The sequence below is a fragment of the Helicoverpa armigera genome, chromosome 5, assembly GCF_030705265.1.
Source record: "Helicoverpa armigera isolate CAAS_96S chromosome 5, ASM3070526v1, whole genome shotgun sequence".
Taxonomy (NCBI): Eukaryota; Metazoa; Arthropoda; class Insecta; order Lepidoptera; family Noctuidae; genus Helicoverpa; species Helicoverpa armigera.
Window position 1 is genome coordinate 2,945,345 of NC_087124.1, and position 21,645 is coordinate 2,966,989.

The window sequence follows — 21,645 nt, forward strand, 5'->3', positions numbered from 1 at the left end:
ATCGTGCTGTTTGTCGTCACGGCAAATAAGCGGCACAATAAAAAAAAAATATTGTGTTGACTTTAGAAGAGACATTCAGAGAAAATGCCAGACCTAACGTTCTTAAAATAACTTGACGTGTCAAAGTGCTGTAATGTCAAACTTGCAAAAAAACTATTTCATTTCAATACCATCACTATGACGTATACATATCTGACTTTTAGTAAGAAGAGTGTGCCCACGGTACTATAACAGGTTTCTTTACTTTCAGGCTGTCTTCTCAGTTGTGTTCTACTTCTCGTCCGTGTCTCTCTACCCTGGATTCCTGATGGTCGGCTATGGAACAGTATTCACTATGCTACCCGTATTCTCTTTGGTATGTTTATACCAGCTTTTTCTTCCTTAAATCTTTATATTTATTAATGAAGTGACTACGATTAATGTTAAGGTGAACTTGGTCGTTTTGCGCCATCTTTTATAAATTAGGAAGTTCAAAAAGTTCTGTTTTGCAGCGTAGTTTAAATAAATTATTTTAAGTTTTACTTAATGCGTAAAGCTTGTTCTTTAGCCATTGTTCAAAATATTTACATTGTTTTCTCAGGTTCTTGACAAAGATATACCAAGTTCGACTGCATTACGGCACCCGCAACTGTATAAGCAACTTTCCAAAGGACGGCAACTGTCATACAAGTCATTCTACATATGGACCGACATCTCTATATATCAAGGTATTTACACAATGTCTATTTTTAATTTTATTTAAAAAAAAAACAGTACTTTGTAAATTCTTTCTTTCCTGTCATCTTTCTTTATTATGTGTGTGTACAAAAATTTGTAAATAAATAAATAAATAAATAAATAAATACTTCGTAAAGTTCTTAAATCGAACAGTGTTTGCATGAAGCCTAGAATAAAAATTTTAATGCCATTTTGTTCATATCTTTTCCTCTTTATTTGACATTTAATTCCCCAATTTACACAAAAAACAACAATGGCATCATTGCCAAATAATATAAATAATAGCTTAAAACGAACATGGTTTTCGTCTTCATTAAACATCATTTGACTTTCCACAATATACTGTCAGACTCCAATCATCACCTATATTTTCTACATTCCAGGAGCAGTAATAATGTACGGAGCCCTCGTCCTCTTCGAAGACCAGCTCATCCACATCGTAGAGATCAGCTACACGGCTCTAATCCTCACGGAACTGATAATGGTAGCCCTGACCGTCGTCACGTGGCACTGGCTGATGATCGGCGCCGAGCTCGTCAGCCTGCTCATGTATATAGCCACGCTGCTTATATTTACCACGTATTTTGGTAAGTTTCTTTATATGTGTCAGGCATTTTCCCCATTAAATAGGGTATCCTCACGGAACTGATAATGGTAGCTCTGACCGTGGTCACGTGGCACTGGCTCATGATCGGCGCCGAGCTCGTCAGCCTGCTCATGTATATAGCCACGCTGCTTATATTTACCACGTATTTTGGTAAGTTTTTAGTATAAGTCTAGTCTTTTCCCAACTAAATAGGGTATACTAACGGAACTGATAATGGTAGCCCTGACCGTGGTCACGTGGCACTGGCTGATGATCGGCGCCGAGCTCGTCAGCCTGCTCATGTATATAGCCACGCTGCTTATATTTACCACGTATTTTGGTAAGTTTTATTAAAATGTGCCTAGGTTTTTTCCGACTTAATTGGTGTTGGCTTGGTGAGTACCAGCCCATCTAAAGTCAAAATCAAAGTCAAAATCATTTATTAAAATAGGTTAAAACGATTAGCACTTTTTAACGTCAAAATTTTACAAGAATGACAGCACCCCCAAACCTTTCACCACTTCCTAGTGTTATGGCTGGAAAGAAGAAGCGGTGAAGAATCTAACCTCCTCAACCCAGTTACCCGGTCAACTCGGGACCCCTTGTTAAGACTGGTTGTCTGACCTGGGTTCTGACTACTCACGAGGACTCTCAAGGATGTTCAAATGACAGCCAAAACCCACCAATTGAACCTGCCTTCCTAAACACGGAAAACTCGTCTTGAAAAGATGAATGAGCACACTAGCACTGTTTAACTGTTTAACCTTATGATCAATCAATCCTTAAATATTCATCAATCGATTAATCGATACTTAGCACTCAAAACTTATAAAACCAATAAAATTATTTTTGTTCCTCAGACGGTGACTTCATTCGACACTGGGAGTTCTGGTGGAAAGTAATAGTGATAACATTAATATCCTGCCTCCCTCTATACATCGTCAAGCACATGCATCGCAAGTGGAGCGACCGCCAGTACAAAAATATAAGAAAATGATCTTTATTTGTAAGTTGTTTAGGTTCATATTTCAATGTGATTCACTCTTACTTTAAGGTCTTGTTGCACATTGTATGAGTTTATGTTTGATTAGTGTTTAGACCGCATGTGTTAATAAAAACTTTAGTGAAGTAACTCTATAACTGGGCTCGAAATCGATGTAAGAAAACATACCGGATACATTTAAAAATGTCAATCGCCTTATCGATAAGATTATTGGGCATCACTAGATCTGTCTACAAAAGTTAAAAAATAAATATAAAGGGTCAGTTTTTTTACTGTTATATCTTACTTACTCAAGTCAAGCTTTACTATTTTATATTCTCGATGTCTATTCTTTGCCCATGCGGTCTAACAAAAGTCGATAAATGGTAGTATTTTGTTATGTTATAGAAATTCAGATATACTCTAATATTGCAGAGATTCTCTCTTGTTACCGTGATAAAGCAAGACTTTAGTCTGTAGAAATCAAAAATGTTCAACATGATCGCGAAATACGTTATAGGTATATGACTAATGTCATCGACGTCGATAACATAAGCGTCAGTTTTCTTAAAACAAACTGGTTAATATAAATTGTTAAGTTAAGACGAGAAACATCTTTTTGAGATGTCGGTTAAAAAACGGATGACAATGCCTTTTGAATTTGATCATAGGTTATTGACGATAATGGTATCTATTTTGAGCCATAGTCATCGGAATATGAAATAATCGTTATTGTGTACCATTTTTGATATCCACCGACAAGTGTAGATAGATAGGACGAATAAAAAGTATTGGTTATTAATTATTATTAACTATTTACAGTTATTAGATCACAATTATATTCTATGTATAATCATTTTATGTATTACTATTATTTAAGAGAAATCAAATTGAATGAATTTTGCAGATGAAGAATATGATCGTAATTTTTTCGACATTTTAAGATTTATTTTCCGTTTTTGAGGATGTATGAGAGAAAGAGGGAGAACAATTTTCCAAAAAAACACTGATATATTCTTTTTTTTAGATATTTTTATATTATTAGATCTTGTGCATGATTCGTGAGACCATTTCTCATATTTTCTCTCCCAATCTAAAACTTCGATATTTCTCAAAAAAAATATGAAAAGTTACCTGCAAGATTCATATTCGATTTGTGATAGGATAACATAGTAGCAATTTAATCCAGGGCTGTGTAAACACAAAAATAGATTTAACAGAGTAACTTTAACATTCTAGATTGTTCTAGATTTATCTAGAATGTTACAGTTGCTTTCGAATTCTGAATCTGTGCTGCATTACGTCTTCAATAAATCCAACAAAGTTCAGCGGAGCGCAGATTTTGTTTTTACTGCTAAGTGGGCGGAGACAAGATATATGAAAGAGTTCTATTGGTTGTTTAAAAACTTCTCCACTCCGCTTTGGTAGAGTCAGAACCTTAAAGAAGAAAAATTGGCGAAACCTCGTTTGAAATTATGGATCAAGCACCGGGCCTCTAGTAAATCAGTGATAATATAATACATGGGAAATAAAAATTCTTATTCTTACATCATAGGGCCAGAACCAGGCACGGGGTGTGGATGGATTGAAAGCTGATATGCTTTATAATGTGGCACAGATGTCAGTCAATAGTAGACACATCCAAATAGAAAACATTTTACAGAATGGGTCATAAATGTAGAGAAACATTTATTGTTCCGTTTAATTTTCAATTAAAGTTTTAGATAATTTTGTTATATTTTTTTCTGCGAGTTTATTTTAATAATTTATTTTTGTTACGTGTTTATTCCTGGATGTTTTGTCAGTAATACCTGTGATTCGTTTATTTATATTTAGCTGTGTAAGCGCAATTATTCCATAGTTATTATTTGACGTGCACTTGCGAGCATATTGTTTTGGGCCATATTCACAAATTATTTGTACAAGTAAATCGTAAAAATATGATTCTTTCCATATTCTCCAAAATGGACCTCGAAGCCCGAAAAATCCTACTTCGAATCGAAAAAAGTGGTTCTTTTTCAGTACCTATTAGAAACGTTTTCAAGGTTCAAAGAGAGAATGAGAAATACGAGACGCTTATCATTTTGACTGGAAATTAGGGTAACTATAATGATAACCAAAGCATAACCAGCCGTGCAATTGCCGCCCATTGGTCAACAACTGAAATGGTTCATTATTATCGTTGTCGGTAAATGGTGCAACTCACCGTAATAGTTTTTTCACGTGACATTTTCTACAGCAAATAATATATAAAAATGGTCCAAAATATCTTCGTTTGACAATGTTTTTTCTTCATACACTTTCGAACAAGGTACAAATTGCGTTAAATGTGATATATGTATAATATTTATTGATTAAAAGTATATTTGTATTAAAGAGATAGGTAAAGTTAAGAGTTGGTGCGTACGGTATTTAATCATTTAAATAATGTTCTAAAAAATAAATATTTTATATGACATCAATGTATTTTATTTTCATTCCCCCAGCGTAGGACACCCATTTTATGCATAAGTTTATAGGTACACAATCAAAAGAGTATATTATTGAAGAAATATCTACCTTCTATTTGTACTAAATATAAAATGTTCTAATATATAATAGCTCCATACTTGTGTATGTCTTATCATTTGTGTTGCTTGAAACGCCATGGCGTTGCTTACTAAAATTAACTTTATATAATTAATCAATTTTATTTGAAGAAACAGGAAAGTAGGGAATCCGGCTAAAAGAACAAACAGACAGACAAACAAACAAACCATAAACAAAAAAGGAAATTGTTTTTATCAAAGGATGCACCATAACTAATCAGGGTCTGTTGTTGTCACCTTGTCATCAGCGATAAATGACAAATTAATCTGTCATTAACTCTGTACAATAATGAACATGAATGTTTTTACTATCACACTTTAAATTCAATGTTATTTCTTATGGTTGTTATAATATTGTCTAACATAGCTTACGTTAGCAATAAAAATGCGGGTACTACATTATTTGATTACGCGAAAACAAGCGCTAACTGCTGGACCCAAGACGATATCGCCAAACTGAAGGCTCGGAAAACATTCGAGGAGCTGATCCCACCCCAAGTGAGTCCTGACAGGGTCGACAGCCGGTACATTAGGGAGATCCTCAAGTACTTCAGAAGTGCTTTCAGAAATGTGCAAAGGGATGTGGACTTCAAAACTGCCTCAATATTAAAAGAAGCTCTGTCAGACACTGTCGGTGCACACCTTAAAAGTGAGATACTCCCCACTGTTAGATTTGCTTACTACGCTGGTTATGTCCCTTACAGACACGCCAAACAAGTCCATGACTTTTATGAACTTATAAAAACGAATATGAACACTCAAGGCTTGGGATGGAGACCACCCGAACGAATACCTCAGTGGTCTAACCTGACTGTTGCCAAAATCCTTATCGGATCCGGAAAGCTTTTAGATCCGTGTTCTTGTTTAGTCACTAGACGTGATTCTAGTAACTGCATTCACCTACCGGCTCCTAAACTAGATGATGAACGACACCCCTCCGCTATCGCTCTGCCTTTTAGGTCAGAAGGACTGGTTAGTTTGACAGCACCCAGCTCTGAAAATATCCTTTTAAAATATTACACGACCGCGTCAAGATGTATACTGCATAGCTCACCAGCACATTGTCGCCATGCAGACTTCGTTAATTTGAATAATGAATTATGGCACTGGATGAAACGGGAAGTTGCACCACATCTAGTTGACGAGAAATTGTACACAGCTTACGGTGGCGTTCTAAGAATAGCGGCTGCCGTGCAAAACTATGGAAAAGGGTTATCGAGACGTAATCTCTTTGAATATCAAACTGCTGCTGTATCCAAATTTAGTCCTTGGAAATCGCTTACTCAATCCTACATTTACATAAATGCTGACTGGACGCCGAAACTGTACGTGACTTTAGTGCTGTTGACCGCGGCAGCAATATGCCTTTTACAGATGTGTTACAATTATATGTTTGGAGACCACGGATGTAGTTGTAAAAACCGCTCTGCAAGAACGAATTACTCAAGAGATTGTGCATATACAAAAGTAGACAGCAATTTTCCAGCTGTACTGCCTCACCAAAGTGCCATTTATTACAGTGACCAGAAACGCGTAAAGCGCCCACCCACAAAAAGTAAAACGTCTTCGTTGGGGTCCATTAAAACCCAGAGAGTTTATGACTTGAACGAGAATACTGAAAAACTGATGGCAATAATAATGAGTGAAGACTCCGAAGGTGGATCATCGCCATCAAAGATTGACAGCGGTGATGACTGTGGCGACAGACGTATTGCTATTGCTGACGTCACCAAAGATAACAGGCCTAGGAGTCCGCCGAAAATAGAAACATCTCTCGCGCAGTTGACTATTGAAAAAACACTGCCTTCATCGGATAAAAAGTCGTCAATACCGATGTACTCGACTAGCACTTTAACACGTTCAGAGTTGACGTACTGCCCGGACAAACTGCTGAGCGATACTTGTTGGTCAGCGACCAGCACCAGTACATCAGGAAAGTCGATTAGTTCGACCAGTTCAAAGTCCCGCAGTGGGCGGTCGAGGAGCTCTCGAGACCTGGCGTGGGCCCGGCACGTGATATCCAGGCACTCCCGAAGAGGACCGATGCAGTCCACGACTGGGACAGAGTTAGACGCCAATTCTTTCATAACGCCGCCTTCGCGCCGGTAGCGATTTGTTATTACATCGTTTACGTTCATAGGTATTTATTTGTAGGACATTTAGTTAGTATTATTGTATAAGATTGTTGGATATTTAAGACGTATTTCAGGTTTTATTAAGAATATATATTGTGACATGTTTATTTTTGCTTTATTTACCCTTTCCCCTACATTTTCTGCAAATCTACCTTAGCTATATATACCGTAGCATGTAGCCATGTGTATGTGTACAATGTACCTGAGATTATTGAATAACAAATATAAGATCTATTAATAATGAGAAATATTAATGCTGTACGTATCTATGTCCAACTGAGTTGCATTCATTATATGCTAGCTAGTAGAAGCTTGTCCATAAACATAGGCCACTACAAAACTTTATTTATCAAAATGAGGGAACTGGTTATTTAGGTTGGGCAACACATAAATCAAATGTCAATGTCAAATTATTAAAAAAAGGAAATATTTCGCGGCGAATTGTTCGTTAAATATATTGCGAATCTCTGAATCTCGCGCAAAATCATCATTTTTAGTGTTAAAATAATCATGTGATTTGTTTTCGTATGGTAAAGCTGTTTGGTGTAAATTCAACATGTCGAGGGTTAGTAACTTACAAAATATTTTGTCGTAAATGGTAATATACAAATACTCGTGTATTCCGTATTGAGTCCTGGTTATTATTTTTATATTAATTTAGAAGGGATTACTTGTTAATTCATTTCGTGTCTTATTATATATGATTCCAAACTTAATGCGTCATATAAAGAGGTACATGAAAATAACGAACAATATTTATCACTAAAATAAATTGATAAGTTATCACAATGCAGAAATACAATGTTGGTGCATTGCTTTCAGGATATAAGGTCATTTTTTTCACTGAAGAAGCCTGCAAAGCCTGCTGTTGTAGTTGAGGATGATGACGACGTTATTCCAGAATCTCCAGATGTTCAAATTATTAAAAATAAAGTAAGTTTTTCAAATGTCTAAGCCTTCTTGATGTGTTTTTATTTATTTGTTACACATGCTTTATTTGTTAATAGAAAAAAGATTCCAAAAAGAAGCGAGTTTTAAATGATGATTCAGATGAAGAAATCTTTACAACCAAGAAGAAGAAAAGCACAGATGAATCGCAAACATCCAGTAAGAATAAAAACAAATCTCCCAAGCCAGCACTCAAGGAGGTCAAAGCTGTTGACATTTTTGGTAGTGCTCCAGTCAAGAGAACAGAACCATTAGTTAAGAAAAAGAAAAAAACTGAACTAGGAATCCATTCTGATGATGAATTTGAAAAAAGTCTCTTAGAGATTGACAATGCAGAATTAGAGGGTAAATTAAATGATGCAAAGGCTGATGATAAATCTGAGAAATCTACTAAAACATCAAATGCCTCAAAAGATTCAAAGAATTCTACTGAAAAATCTGATGACAAAAAACATAAGTCGGGTTCAAATACAGAATCGAATAAAGACTTGGAAAAAACAGATGAAAGTAAACCATCAAAGAAAACTGAAGACACCAAATCATTAAAGAAATCAGAAAGGACAGAATCAAAGCAAAATAATGATAAAGATACAAAGGTAAAGAAAGCTGACAAAGAACACAAATCACCAAAAATAGATAAGTTTATTCAATCTAACCTTAATCAGTCATCAATTGATTCTAATGAAGGTGAAAATAAAAAATCTAAAATTGATAAAAGTAAAAGGAAATTTGCTGAGTTCCTAGAGCCTGATTCTAATCAAGATCACAGCAGTAAGAAGAAGAAATTAAATGAGTCTATGGAGCCCAAGTTAGACGAGACCAAAGAGTATGATTGTGACTCTTCAGTATTGGATGATGAGAAGGGGAGCCATAAAAAAAAGAAAATGAATAAAAGTTTGAATGAGTCTGGTAAGCTTTTATATTTTATTTTTTAACTACCATCTGTATCTACGACTGTACTGAATAGTCATGCAGTGTTTTGTTTCTCTTTTTTCCTTTTTTATATGCCTTTTCAGAAAAGCTTCCCAGAAAATGTTCCAGTCTTAACTTTTTAGTATCAGTCCTGAGTCCAGTAATGGTATTTTCAATTTCAATGATAACTTTTAAGTCTTTTTCTGTCTCTTTACAATTTATATAATGTGTTAATATTTATTTTGTTTATATTTTCAATTGCAGTGCTAACAGATGAGGAGCGACATGAAAGGAGAATACATTCAGCAGCTTTATACAAAAACTATCTGAACAGATCTGGACCTAAACACTTGGGAGCCAAGGAGATCCCCGAGGTAAATTTTTAAGGAATAATAAAACTTGTTGATCAAGGTCTTCTTCTCAATATTTTTATGGTTGTATTTACATTAGTAATTAAAGGCTACAAAATTATTAAACAATTTTTATTATAATTTTCTTCCGCCACTAGGAACCCCTTGACAACTTTTGTAGACAAAAGGGTATTACAAATTTTAGTTAAATGAATGGTTTATTTTAAATGTAAGTGCTTTGAACTTTTGATTTTAGGGTAAACCAGATTGCTTGAAGGATTGCGCCTTTTTATTGACTGGAGTTCTTGACTCGTTTGAAAAGGATGAAATAGCTGCTGCAATTACTAAGTACGGAGGCTGTGTCAAAAGTGGGGTATCTAAGAAGGTAGGATAAAACGAAGAAAGTTCAGTTCTTTATTTATTTAATCCACAATATTCGATATTGTTGGTCTTGTAAGCCAAACTTTTTCTCTCTCTTTACAAAAATCTGATCATAACATCAACATATTTCAGGTAACTCATGTGCTAGCCGGCGAAGACGCGGGCCCAGCAAAAATGGCGAAAGCACAAGAACTAGGAATTAAGATCATTAACGAGGACGAATTCCTAGCTATGATCACAGAACGGTCACAAGGCAAGCCTACCTCAAAACCAGATATTAAAAAAGAAATCAAGAAAGAAAAAACTCCCAGCAAAAAAGATAAGTCTGACAAAGATAGAAAAGATAATCATGTTGACAGCAAATCTAAGAAGAGTCCGACAGACAAAGTTAAAATAGAAACAAAATCAAAGGATTCAAATAAACTAGATGTTAGCAAATCAAAGAATCGTGAGAAGTCTAAAAGTCCTAGAAAGATAAAGGAAGAGAAAATGGAACTAGAATCAGAACCTAAATCAAGTGCTGGTTCATCTTCTTCTAGTCTTGTTAATGGTAAGCATGATTATGATTTATCATAAATATTTTCAATGTTATACCCAAGCGGATTCTAAGGAGATAGCCCAGAAATTCATGTCACAAAAAAAAAAAAACGAAAAGTCATCATCTGCCTAGCCTTTTCCCAATTATATTGGGGTTGGGTCTCAGTCTAACCAGATACAGCTAAGTTCCAGTATTTCGCGAATGCGTATCTGACAACCCAGTTACCTGGGCAACCCAATACCCTTGGTAAGGCTGGTTGTCAGCTTTTCTGGCCTATAACTACCTGTAATGACTCTCAAAGATGTTCAAATGCTTCCTATTTAACTTGTCTTCCGAAACACGAAGGAACTTGTCATTACAAGATGGTCCCATCTGTGGACAATATTAGACTGCTCTACAATTTGTTTTGAAATTACAGGTAATGTTAAAAGGGAAGCAGCTGCAATACCAGCGAACATGAGTATGTGGGTAGAGAAATACAAGCCACAGAATATCAAGCAGATCATCGGACAGCATGGTGATGCTAGCAATGTTAAAAAGTTTGTATTATCTTATTTTTTTTAATATTATTAGACATCTAGCTTTCTGAGAGAACTACTTCCTGTATCCGTATGATAAATACCTGTCCTGATCAAAAATATACTCACACAGTGGTTTTTTATGTTCTGATTATACATTTATTTCTTGCCTCTTTGATTTTATGACATAAACTTATCATTGAGGATACAACAGTAATATAAATATGTAGGCCATAGGAAAATACACTCATTCTATTTCAGAATTACTTTAGTTTCTTTTCCTCTTGTAGACTAATGAACTGGTTGACAAAGTGGTACGTGAACAGAAAGGCTAAGTTGCCCAAACCCAGTCCGTGGGCTAAGAATGATGATGGAGGCTATTTCAAGGCTGCCCTACTTTCTGGACCTCCGGGCGTTGGTAAGTTAAAATAACTCTGAAAGTTCTTTGAATTCAAATGCAACGCAATATAATTATTATTATATGAAATATTGATTTCGGATTACATTTTAAAAAGGACATCAAAAAATTATCTGAAGTATATTAATACCGCGAATGATAAAATCACGCCTCATATCGATCATTAATGTATGTGAAACATTAATAAACCATTTCATATTTCAATTTCTCCCTAACAGTCGCAGCATTCAACTTGAATTAACTATTCTGCCTATCCATACACTGTATCACTTCCCTCAATCCAGGTAAGACGACAACAGTATCCCTGGTATGCAAGGAGCTGGGTTTCGACATGGTGGAGTTCAACGCCTCCGACACGAGGAACAAGACGCTCATCAAGGAACAGATAGGGGAACTGCTCACTTCTACCTCGTTGTCTGCTTATGCTAAAGGTTTGAAATTGCACTTATATGAAGTGTTTTTGATAAGAAATCTGTTAAAAGTTTTTCTTAAACAATTTAACATGTTCATTTTATGTACCGTGATATTTTGAAGAGCGTTGACGCGTTTATAAACTTGTACAAACACGAGCCCCTGTCAGCGCTTTCGCGACAGAGGCTTTTCCGCTCGGTTTTTAATTTCAATCATTTTATCCTTTGATCTGGTAAACTTGAAAACTTAATAGTTACAGCCTCTTTATCGTCCTACTGCTGGACACAGGCCTCTTCTTACACGGAGAAGTATTGAGCGTTAATCAAGAAAACTTAATATTGAAAATTAACTTGATTCTTTTTAATTTGTAGGTGATACAGGAAAGCAAGCGGTCACAAAGAAACACGTGCTGGTCATGGACGAAGTCGACGGCATGGCGGGCAATGAAGACAGAGGTATGTGTACACATATTTATTACTGCATTTCACTTCAGATTTTTAGGGAACTACTTCAATTCCTTGTGTCGCTGATTATAAAACAACGGAAAATCAATTGTGTCTCGTGTTTATCTGCGCTCCGACATACAACGGGTTAAGGGACATTTCACAATACGCGGTCGGATTGCTCGCACCATACAAATCGGTGTCCGCCTGAGTGCGCATTGTAATTTATACGCTTATAATAATACGGATTTTCGCAGATTAAAGACTAGCAAAGTAACTGTAAAAATTAATCCTACAAAGAACATAGTTTATTTATCTCTCACTTCTCTTCGTATTTACAGGTGGTCTCCAAGAACTAATCGCTCTGATAAAATCGTCATCAGTACCAATAATATGTATGTGCAACGACAGGAACAGCCAGAAAATGAGGTCCCTAGTCAACTACTGTTACGATCTCAGGTTTAACAAACCAAGGGTCGACCAGATAAAGGTATTTAGCCATTTTTCCTAGTTCTACTAATTTAAGCCATTTACGTAATTTGAAATTACCTAAATGGCTTAAATTAGTAGCATTTAGTAGTAGTAGCATTTATGTACTTATATAAAAAAACCGTAGCTTACTGTTCACAGCAACAAACATTTAATTAGCGCAACAAGTTGTTAAAAATTTTTTTGTTTAATTTTTCTATTTGACATCCTCAAATATAAAAATAAAAGAAAAAATTGATGGAAAAATTTACTGAAATATATTCTCCCTGCTCTGTTCCTATTTATTTCGGGTCAGCTTCCATTTCCATTTTTCGCTTCCATTCCTTTCTGTTAGCCGTCATGTTTGTTCACTCCATTTTTATTCATGCCCTCTTTCAGAGTCTATCCATTTTAAATTGTCTCAAATGTACCAGTCCTAAACTGCCATATTTTGTCAAAATCCATTCACTTAGCTAGCCTTATAAAACCTAATAACTGATAACTTCTATTTCAGTCAGCAATGCTCTCAATATGCTTCAAAGAAGGCATTAAGATACCTCCAGACGTGTTAACCCAGCTGATCGTATCAGCCAATCAGGATGTCAGACAGACACTCAACTTGCTGTCCATGTGGGCGGTGGACCCCAACCGTGATGACGTCGACCGGCTCAGGAAAGACGCTCAAACTGTCAGGAAGGATATTAAACTGGTAAGTATCAAGATTATTTAGATGTTAACTAATCAATAGATAGATTATTAAGGTATAGTATGTATGTGGTATGATTGTGTCAACCAGTCAAGAGTATCCGATATCACATATGTGTATGCAGATGAATGATCAAGTCTTTCTTTGTTAAGATTAAAAAACTTCATTATAAAATATGCAATACTAGCTGGTGCCCGCGACTTCGTCTGCGCAGGTTTAGTATTTCGAACAATATGTTTACAAATTGTAGCCTATGTGTTATTCTGATGTATAAGCTATATTATTGTAAAGAACTGCCTCGTTGGTCTAGCTGTCGCAAGTGCGGCTGCTGAGTACGAGGTCTCGGGTTCGATTCCCGAGTCGGGCCGAAATCGCTTTGTGGGTTTTAGAAGACTTTCACAAAGCAGCCCGGAGCCTGGAAGCTGGTGATTGATACACCCGTGCATCGGAGAGCACGTAAATGTCGGTCCTGCGCCTGATCTCTCTCCGGTCGTGTCGGATTACCGTCCCATTGGGTTATGAGAGTGAAGGAATAGGGAGTGCACCTGTGTCTGCGCAAATGCTCGTGCACTATAATATGTCTTGCGTAGTTGGCTAATCTCCTTACATGAGAACAGCCGCCGTCGCCGATAATCGGCTAGGAGGACATCATTGTAAAGTTTCATTAAAATCCATTCAGTAGTTTTTGCGTGAAAGAGTAACAAACATCCATACATACAAACTTTCGCGTTTATAATATTAGTAGGATAATTTGCCCGCCTTCTTCTTTTTCAATACACAAAAATTTCATCATCATAATATTGCAAAAAAGTATATAAGTATGAAGTAAAATATCCCGCATTTATCAGTCACATAAAAAATTCTGAAACCTCATATCAAAATCCAATAGTTACTACATACCAGTCACACGTTTTTACCCAGGTCAGGCAAATCTTACATCCGCAATTTTTTTGAATTAAACAAAATATTGTAAAACTGTGTACAAACTGAAGTAATAAACGATTTAAGTATTTATTATTTACCACAATCCGTACCTATCTCCCCAGGGTCCATGGGAGGCGATCCGCAAGGTGTTCTCAGCGGAAGACCACAAGAAGATGAGCATTAACGACAAGAGCGACCTATTCTTCTACGACTATAGCTTAGCTCCACTATTTGTGCAGGAGAATTACTTGCAAGTTGAGCCGCATTGTCCTAAGTGAGTTTGCCAACTTAAAATTGTACTTTTATAAAAATATAGTCTGTTAATAGGATGGTACCTTCTTAAACCAACATAAAGGGCCCTAGATTTTTTTTTATTTGTAGGATAAATAGCTTTCCACCTGACATAAAAATATTCTGAACGAGCTGATCCCGCGAACTTCGTATCGTACCTTCCCTGTACCTGTACAAAAATTTTAAAACCAAAATATGCTTAACCCGTTCAGCCATTCTCGACTTTTAGTCAGACTAACAAACAGCAATTATTAGCAAAGAAAGTTTGGTGTATTTTTCATCATATTACTTTCTTGCTGTGATGCCAAACTTAAGGAAGCAATTTAACTTATTACTACTAACTTACTTGATGTTCTTCAGGCATGAAGTTCTCCAAAGGATAAGCAAGGCAGCAGACAGCATAAGCTTGGGCGATCTGGTAGACGCTAGGATACGCAGCAAACAAGCCTGGAGTCTATTGCCTACGCAGGTAATATGAACCATAAGCTGGTTATAATATCATCAGGTCTTTAAAAGTCCTAAAAATAAAGTGATACCGACTGACTACTGAAGCATTTTAAAGAAGATGTTGATAAAGATTTGCTTATTTTACTTTAGAAGTTTTTTATAATATATTAGTTGGAGGACTTGAGAAGTTCCCCCAACTTAGATAAAATAGTATTTTCATCCCACCATCTCGGAAAGAGTAGTTTTACCCTTTGATATCTGAGCGCAAAAGTCGTTTTTATCCTCTAGAGCGGCAAAGTGATTTGAATTTAGAACATCGCGTGCAATACTCCATTTATGACAATCTTGATAAGACTTTTCAAAGAAATACATATTAAACAAATAAAATACTGCTTAAAATAATTACGTAATTTTTATTATTATTTTTACATACATTTTGAACCTCGTTTCATTTTTACACTGAGTTTTCAAATAAATGAACTTTAATAGGTACTTCTTTTTAGTTTGATACTCATATGTGCGCGCCATTTTGTTTTTTTGCATTTAGTAATTTCCTCGATGAGGTGGGATGAAAAGTTACGTGTTGCACTCGTATTACGCAAAGATTTTTCACCTTGTGCTCTTTTGATTCCCTCGCTATCGCTCAGGATTCTAATTATTGAAACACTCGCTACGCTCGTGTTTCAATTTTAGAATCCTTCGCTTGCTCGGTCATCAAATTGAGCCCGCGGTTAAAAAGCAACTTTGCACTCTTGTATAACAAATAACTATTCTGCTTTTTCAATTCGTTTTTTGAGACCTTTGATATACCTACCCCTCTTTATGCGTCGAGGATAAAAAAATACTATTTAGATTCATTTGATCACACTGGTACATTAATGTGTTTCTTCCAGGCGATGTTCAGCTCAGTGATCCCAGGACACGAGATGTCAGGTCACCTGGCGGCACAGATCCAGTTCCCGGGCTGGCTCGGCAAGAACTCACGCGCCACCAAGCTGCGCCGCCTCTGTCAGGAGATACACGCGCATACACGACTCAGGTATCTACAGAGCACCAAACATTTTGTCGTCTCGGAACATGGTTCAAGTGGCTGTTCAGAGAGACCATTTTTAGGTCATCATCTCCCGAGTCTTTTCCCAACTATGTTGGGGTCGGCTTGCAGTCTAACCGAATAATCTGATCTCCTCAACCCAGTTACCAATTTTTAGGTACCAGATTAAAAACTGAAGTACATGCAATATGACACTATTTATAATAATGAGTTTGGTGTTCAAACGTCTTGAAATAAAGAGAATGCACTATAATAATATAATCAAGCAAATTTAATTTAGATAGTTATCAGTGGCGTAGCGTGGGGGGGGCAGGGGGGGCAAATTCCCCGGGCGGCAGCTTTTAGGGGGCGGCAAAATTTACCCAATAAAAAAAAAATGTTCGCAACTAGTATCTGCGCCGCTACATAAAACCACAGATTATATAATAGTTACTAATAAAACTGTCTAACAATAACAAAACATTAAACAAGACTTAAAATTAATTATTGTTAAAATTTGGTACTTAAAACACACGTGACACTACATTTTACGTAATTTTGTTTTTGAGTCTTAAATAAAAAATAATTAAAATTTCGCGCCCGCTTCGCTCGCGTATTCAGAAACTGTATGCCCTTGATTTTGCATTAATTTTTCAATAAACAAAAAGTAAAGTACGTTTGGGATAAATTTTACGTAATATTTGGATTAAATCCGATAAACATTTTGCGCTCGGTTCGCTCGCGTATTCAGAAACTATATTATGGCCCTTATTTTTGCATTTGTTAACAAACAAAACGTTAAGTACGGTAGACCGCACATCAGTGGTAACTATCATGCACCTTAACTCAATAGTAATAAGTACGATTTTCCTATAAAACTGTTACCACTGACCTGAAGTTGACTGTACGTTTGGCCTAAATTTTACGTAATTTTTGTTTTAAGCCCGATAAAAATTTCGCGCTCGCTTCGCTCGCGTATTCAAAAACGATATGCCCTTATTTTTGCATCTGTCAACAAACAAAAAGTTAACCTACGTTTGGGCTAAATTTTACGTAATTTTTGTTTTAAGTCCGATTAAAATTTCGCGCTCGCTTCGCTCGCGTATTAAAAAACGATATGCCCTTATTTTTGCATCTTTCAGCAAACAAAAAGTTAAGTACGTTAGGCTAAATTTTACGTAATTTTTGGTTTAAGTCCGATAAAAATTTCCCGCTCGCTTCGCTCGCGTATTTGGAATTTTAAGACCTTCAAGAAATCAAGTAGCAAAGATATAAAAGAAAAGTCTACTTGAGAATCTCCCCCTTCTGCCAGGGCTGCGGGTTGTTCGAAAGAGTTACCATAAAACATAAAAGGCCTTCGACAGAACACGACGGTTTTTAGTCAGTAAGAGTCGGACACTCCCTCACCGCTGCTAACCCACAACGGGAAGGGTCATTTGATGATTATTAACGTCGACACAAAAAAATCCTTTTTTGAAGTCGGTTAAGAATGACAAACGGCCAGCTTGTTAAAAAAAATACACGGGAAGGGGCGGCAAAATCGACAACTGCCCCGGGCGGCAGATACCCACGCTACGCCACTGATAGTTATGTGTTCCGGTTTCACTGCACGCTTATATTTCAATAGTCTATAAGTCTATACTATCACTTAAATATCTTTTTATGTAGTAAGTTTGTTTTCAACACGCTATTTTCAGATTTAAATAGGTCAAATCGTTCAAAATCTAGTTATTAAACAAACCTGTTCAACTCCAACACTATAAGATACACATAATTGGACAAAATAATTGAAAATGAACCTTATCCCACAGCACATCAGGTTCAAAGTCGTCGATCTTCCTAGACTACAGCACCCATCTCCGCGACGCTATAGTGAACCCGTTGATCAAAGACAAGGCTGACGGCATCAGCCGGTCTCTAGAAGTGCTGGAGTCTTATCATCTGCTGAGGGAAGACCTGGACTCCTTGGTCGAACTGTCTGTGTGGCCAGGACAGAGGAATCCTACCATTTTGGTGGATCCTAAGGTAATTAATAGATTTATTTTTAACTGTAGGTCAAATGTCGTTGGTATTTTTTACAGAATGTTAGGACTATCATCGTAAGGTCTGCCGTTTCAAATTTTATTTAATCTTTTTTTTCCATGGTTTTTAAATACATAATATAGCAAAAGTGTATTGTCATATTGATAAGCAACATAACTTCGCTGTTTTAATATGAATTTTGGTCAGAAATTATTGCGATAGCTTCCTATCCTATAACATTCTTTATTATAAAAGCTTTAAACTTTACTTTAAATGCAAGAATAAAATACCCATTAAAAAAAATCTGAAAATATCAAGCATAAACCATAATTCCAAATCCAGGTGAAAGCGGCAATGACGCGTACTTACAACAAAAAGGCGACAGCATTACCGTACGCGCCAGGCGCCGTCAAGAAGGGCAAGGCTAAGGCGGATGATGAGGATATGGGGGATGAGGAACAGGAGGAGGAGGATGAAGAGGACAGTGACCCTGAGAATGATGCTCTTATTAAGGTGAGTTCTGAACTATAATACTCATACTAAACAATTTGTAAGGATGACTCTGGAATTTTTTAAAAATAAACATATCCGAATCCTTTATTTAGTGCATTACTATATGTGCGTAAAATACCTTTGAATGTACTATAAGTACAAAAAAAGTCGTTTTAGTTAAGCTTATTTAATTAAAAACTCTTCTGTACCGATTTGGCTGAAAATTGGTGTAGAAAACCTAAACCATAGAGATCGCCAAAGGATACCATTTTTATCAATAAATCCTACTAATATTATAAATGTGAGAGTGTATGGATGTATGTTTTTATTCTTTCACGCAAAAACCGCTTAACCGATTTGATATAGATATCCTGGATTAACACATAGGCTACTTTTTATCGATACACCACGCGGGCAAAGCCGCTGGCGGAAGCTAATAGGCAATAAAGCTTACCTAACTTTCAAAGGCTCAATATTTTTTAAATGTATATTACTATCTATTTTTACACAGAAGAAGAAAAGCAAAGACACTGAAAAGCCGACCACAAGCAAGGCTTCGTCCAAGGCTCCAACAAGTAAGAAGAAAAAAGAGAAATAGCATCGGCGTTCCGTGATGGCCTTCTTGTTCAGATAGTGACTTGAGACCATCGGACCTCTGTAGTGAGTAGTATGTTGTTTTGAGTGAAGTGAACGATAGGTATGTGGTTAATGCAGTATGTGACAGTATTGGAAAATATACAGAACAAAGTTGTAGCTCTCATAACCAAGTTTGAGAAGGAGGAGGTTCTCAATTTGTCGAATTTTTTTTTTTTTTTTTTTCTTTTAAATGTTGTGAAACTGGCTATCCATAGACACACTGTCTGTTAAATAAAAAAGTAAAATTTTGAATTCCATGCTGGTTTCACATTTAGGAGGAGAGATTCATAAAGAACTTTTCAGTACTTTATATGGGTACATATGCACAGCTGGGGCGAAAACATGTACAATTATTTCTCAAGAATCAACTGTTTTGTGGCCATTTACCATACTGTCATCTACTGCACTAATCAAAACGTGATATGAACACACATTGTAAGAAGTAAATACAGTGAATAGCAAGAAATATCAATGTGGATTGCTAAAGTTGAGTATTGGTACTAACTGAACTGCTTCTAGTGAGACTGGAAGCGGACTACACGAGTGATACAAGATAAAGTGATACTAGTTTTGATAGTACAAGTAAACTAAACACTGAGTTATATGTGCAGCATAAAGTAAATAACCACTAGAGAGCGCACTCGCCAATTTCTTCTAAGAACACGACTCACCGCTGCGGGCAGGGGGGGGCGACATAATCCGCGGCTACTATTGGTCAGTTCAAGGTCGCTACTAAAGGATCGTACTGATCGTAGCCTTATAGTACGCGCAAAATCACTAACTTTTGGCGAGCGTCGGGGCACTGTATGCGCAGTCAAGTGGTTTTATAGTCTTTGATGTGCAGTGTTATTATACAATAAAATTAAAATAACACCATGTATCTTTAAGGTAGTTTTAACAACAAGACATAAAGTTTAAAATTTGTTTTTCTTTTTTTATTCTTAAAGGTTTTGTATGTCTTGTGGTTAAAATTATGTTTTATCTCCATATTATCATTAGTATACGGGCTTGCCTTGTCAATCATAGACTAGAAATAAACAAAACATTGTTAACTTTAATGCAAAATCAGGTTGCTATAATATTAATTGTTCCTTAATCGTAAATAGGCCACCTTTAGTTATAAAAACTTGTAACATACCTATTTAATGGTCTGTTTTCTTGAGTATCATAAAACTAAGAATTGCTATTATCTACGACTGTATCATTATCACTTAAAATAATGTTAAAATAAGAATTATGTTTAATACTTTTATGTAACTTGCCCATGTTGTTAAATGTTCCACAACTTGTGCCAAGCACATGAATCTAAATACACTACTCATATTATATACTATCTTTTAGATGGGTAGTGTCATCATATCAACTGAAATCATTTCATTAATCTGAATATATGCTACGTCTTGATCTGTATGGCCTTCTAAATAAATGAAAATCTAAAATACACAAATGCTTTTTACAGCACAAAACTTCCATACCAATGAAACAATCGAATTATTTATTCTGCCAGTTAAAAATCTCCATTTGAATCTAGTGTGAGTATTATTATAGTCTTAAGTTCATCACAATTTCCTAGTGTTCAACAAACAACATATTAGTTTTTCTTTTGTAACTTTATTGTAAACATACGTTTTGAATGCTGCCAACCGCATGTGCAGTCGCTGTCTAATATTGATAGAGTTCCTGCGTTTGCAGCATTCTAAACACACCTTAACAAAGATTCTACTACTACTTCATTATAAACTATAATAACCATGTAACATGTTTAATAAGTTTAATTTAAATGTGTTTTTGAGTGTGTGTAAGGGGCCTCTATTGTTTTCAACTCAATTACATTTGATAGCTACTATGAACAAACTGTAAGAACAAAAGGAACCATCAATATCAACAAGTAAAGCCTAAATTTTACCAAAGCAGAGAAGTTTGTGAACAACCAATAGAGTTTCTTCTATCTTTTGGTCTGATGTTTTCAAGTCTCATATTTGAACAATATTGTTTTGGTGTATGCTTGTAATGTTTATTAAAGTTAATTAACTATTTTTAAATAGTGTTTTCTTTATGCAATGGTTTCAATTTTGCTGTTTACAATAAGAACTAAAATTGTATATTAAAAGGAACTCGTCCGGGAAATATACAAATGCACTCGTCCTTCGGCAAAATTAAACAACAACATGATAGCACTGAACTTTATTACATAATATTTGGAACTAACATTTCACAACTGTAGGATTTTATTTACACAAACCAGAATTAATCTTTACGTATCAATTTGGCTTTTGGGTCATCTGGCCTCAACACAACGTATGTACTCTTGTATCTTCTGTTATCCCCGTCCATTTTTGCGTAATTGTAGCATCCTACTGTAGCCATACCAATACCCGCGAGCGCTAAGCCTGTTGAGGCCAATATCTCGGGGATTTCATTCCACCCCTGTTGAAGAAGTTGTCCAAGGGAACGCCTAGAAGCTGAAGCCATCGTAATTCACGTAAATTTAGTAATTTACGCTATGAAAATATCCAAAACCCCTCTCAAATTCGATCGTTTCACACACCTGATAGTAAAATGACAGACGACAGTAGAATGACATGACAGTGGCAGCTAAAATGACAAATAACTGGTGGGTGGTCAAGAATGTTTCCACAGAGTACTAACCGCTGCACGCCATGCCCGTTTCACATACACAAAGTCACGGCCATGTCACGGCA

At 36.0% G+C, this 21,645-nt stretch overlaps 3 protein-coding genes across 3 annotated transcripts in view; all 3 read left to right on the top strand.

Annotated features, from left to right (window-relative positions):
• The window catches only part of LOC110376578 (probable phospholipid-transporting ATPase IIB), a 34,286-nt gene extending 29,543 nt beyond the window's left edge, over window positions 1-4,743 (top strand). Inside the window, exons 16-19 of the mRNA XM_064034946.1 lie at window positions 251-355; window positions 581-707; window positions 1,101-1,304; window positions 2,164-4,743. Of these exons, the coding sequence (XP_063891016.1) occupies window positions 251-355; window positions 581-707; window positions 1,101-1,304; window positions 2,164-2,300 (573 nt within the window). The 3' untranslated portion in view covers window positions 2,301-4,743. The remainder of the gene's footprint in view (window positions 1-250; window positions 356-580; window positions 708-1,100; window positions 1,305-2,163) is intronic.
• Window positions 4,744-5,124: 381 nt separating this feature from the next.
• LOC110376582 (uncharacterized) lies at window positions 5,125-7,113 on the top strand. Its single transcript, XM_021335104.3, has one exon. The coding sequence runs from the start codon at window positions 5,201-5,203 to the stop codon at window positions 6,980-6,982; it is 1,782 nt and encodes a 593-aa protein (XP_021190779.1). The 5' UTR covers window positions 5,125-5,200; the 3' UTR covers window positions 6,983-7,113.
• A 281-nt stretch (window positions 7,114-7,394) lies between these two features.
• On the top strand, window positions 7,395-20,993 carry LOC110383374 (replication factor C subunit 1). Its single transcript, XM_049842562.2, has 18 exons — window positions 7,395-7,573; window positions 7,831-7,941; window positions 8,016-8,865; window positions 9,133-9,242; window positions 9,475-9,603; window positions 9,732-10,149; window positions 10,556-10,676; window positions 10,946-11,073; window positions 11,358-11,504; window positions 11,856-11,939; window positions 12,269-12,417; window positions 12,910-13,104; window positions 14,148-14,299; window positions 14,677-14,785; window positions 15,657-15,802; window positions 17,605-17,818; window positions 18,158-18,328; window positions 18,819-20,993. Exons 1-18 carry the CDS (start codon window positions 7,565-7,567, stop codon window positions 18,903-18,905), a joined length of 3,330 nt encoding a protein of 1,109 aa, XP_049698519.2. The 5' UTR covers window positions 7,395-7,564; the 3' UTR covers window positions 18,906-20,993.
• Window positions 20,994-21,645: the final 652 nt, after the last annotated feature.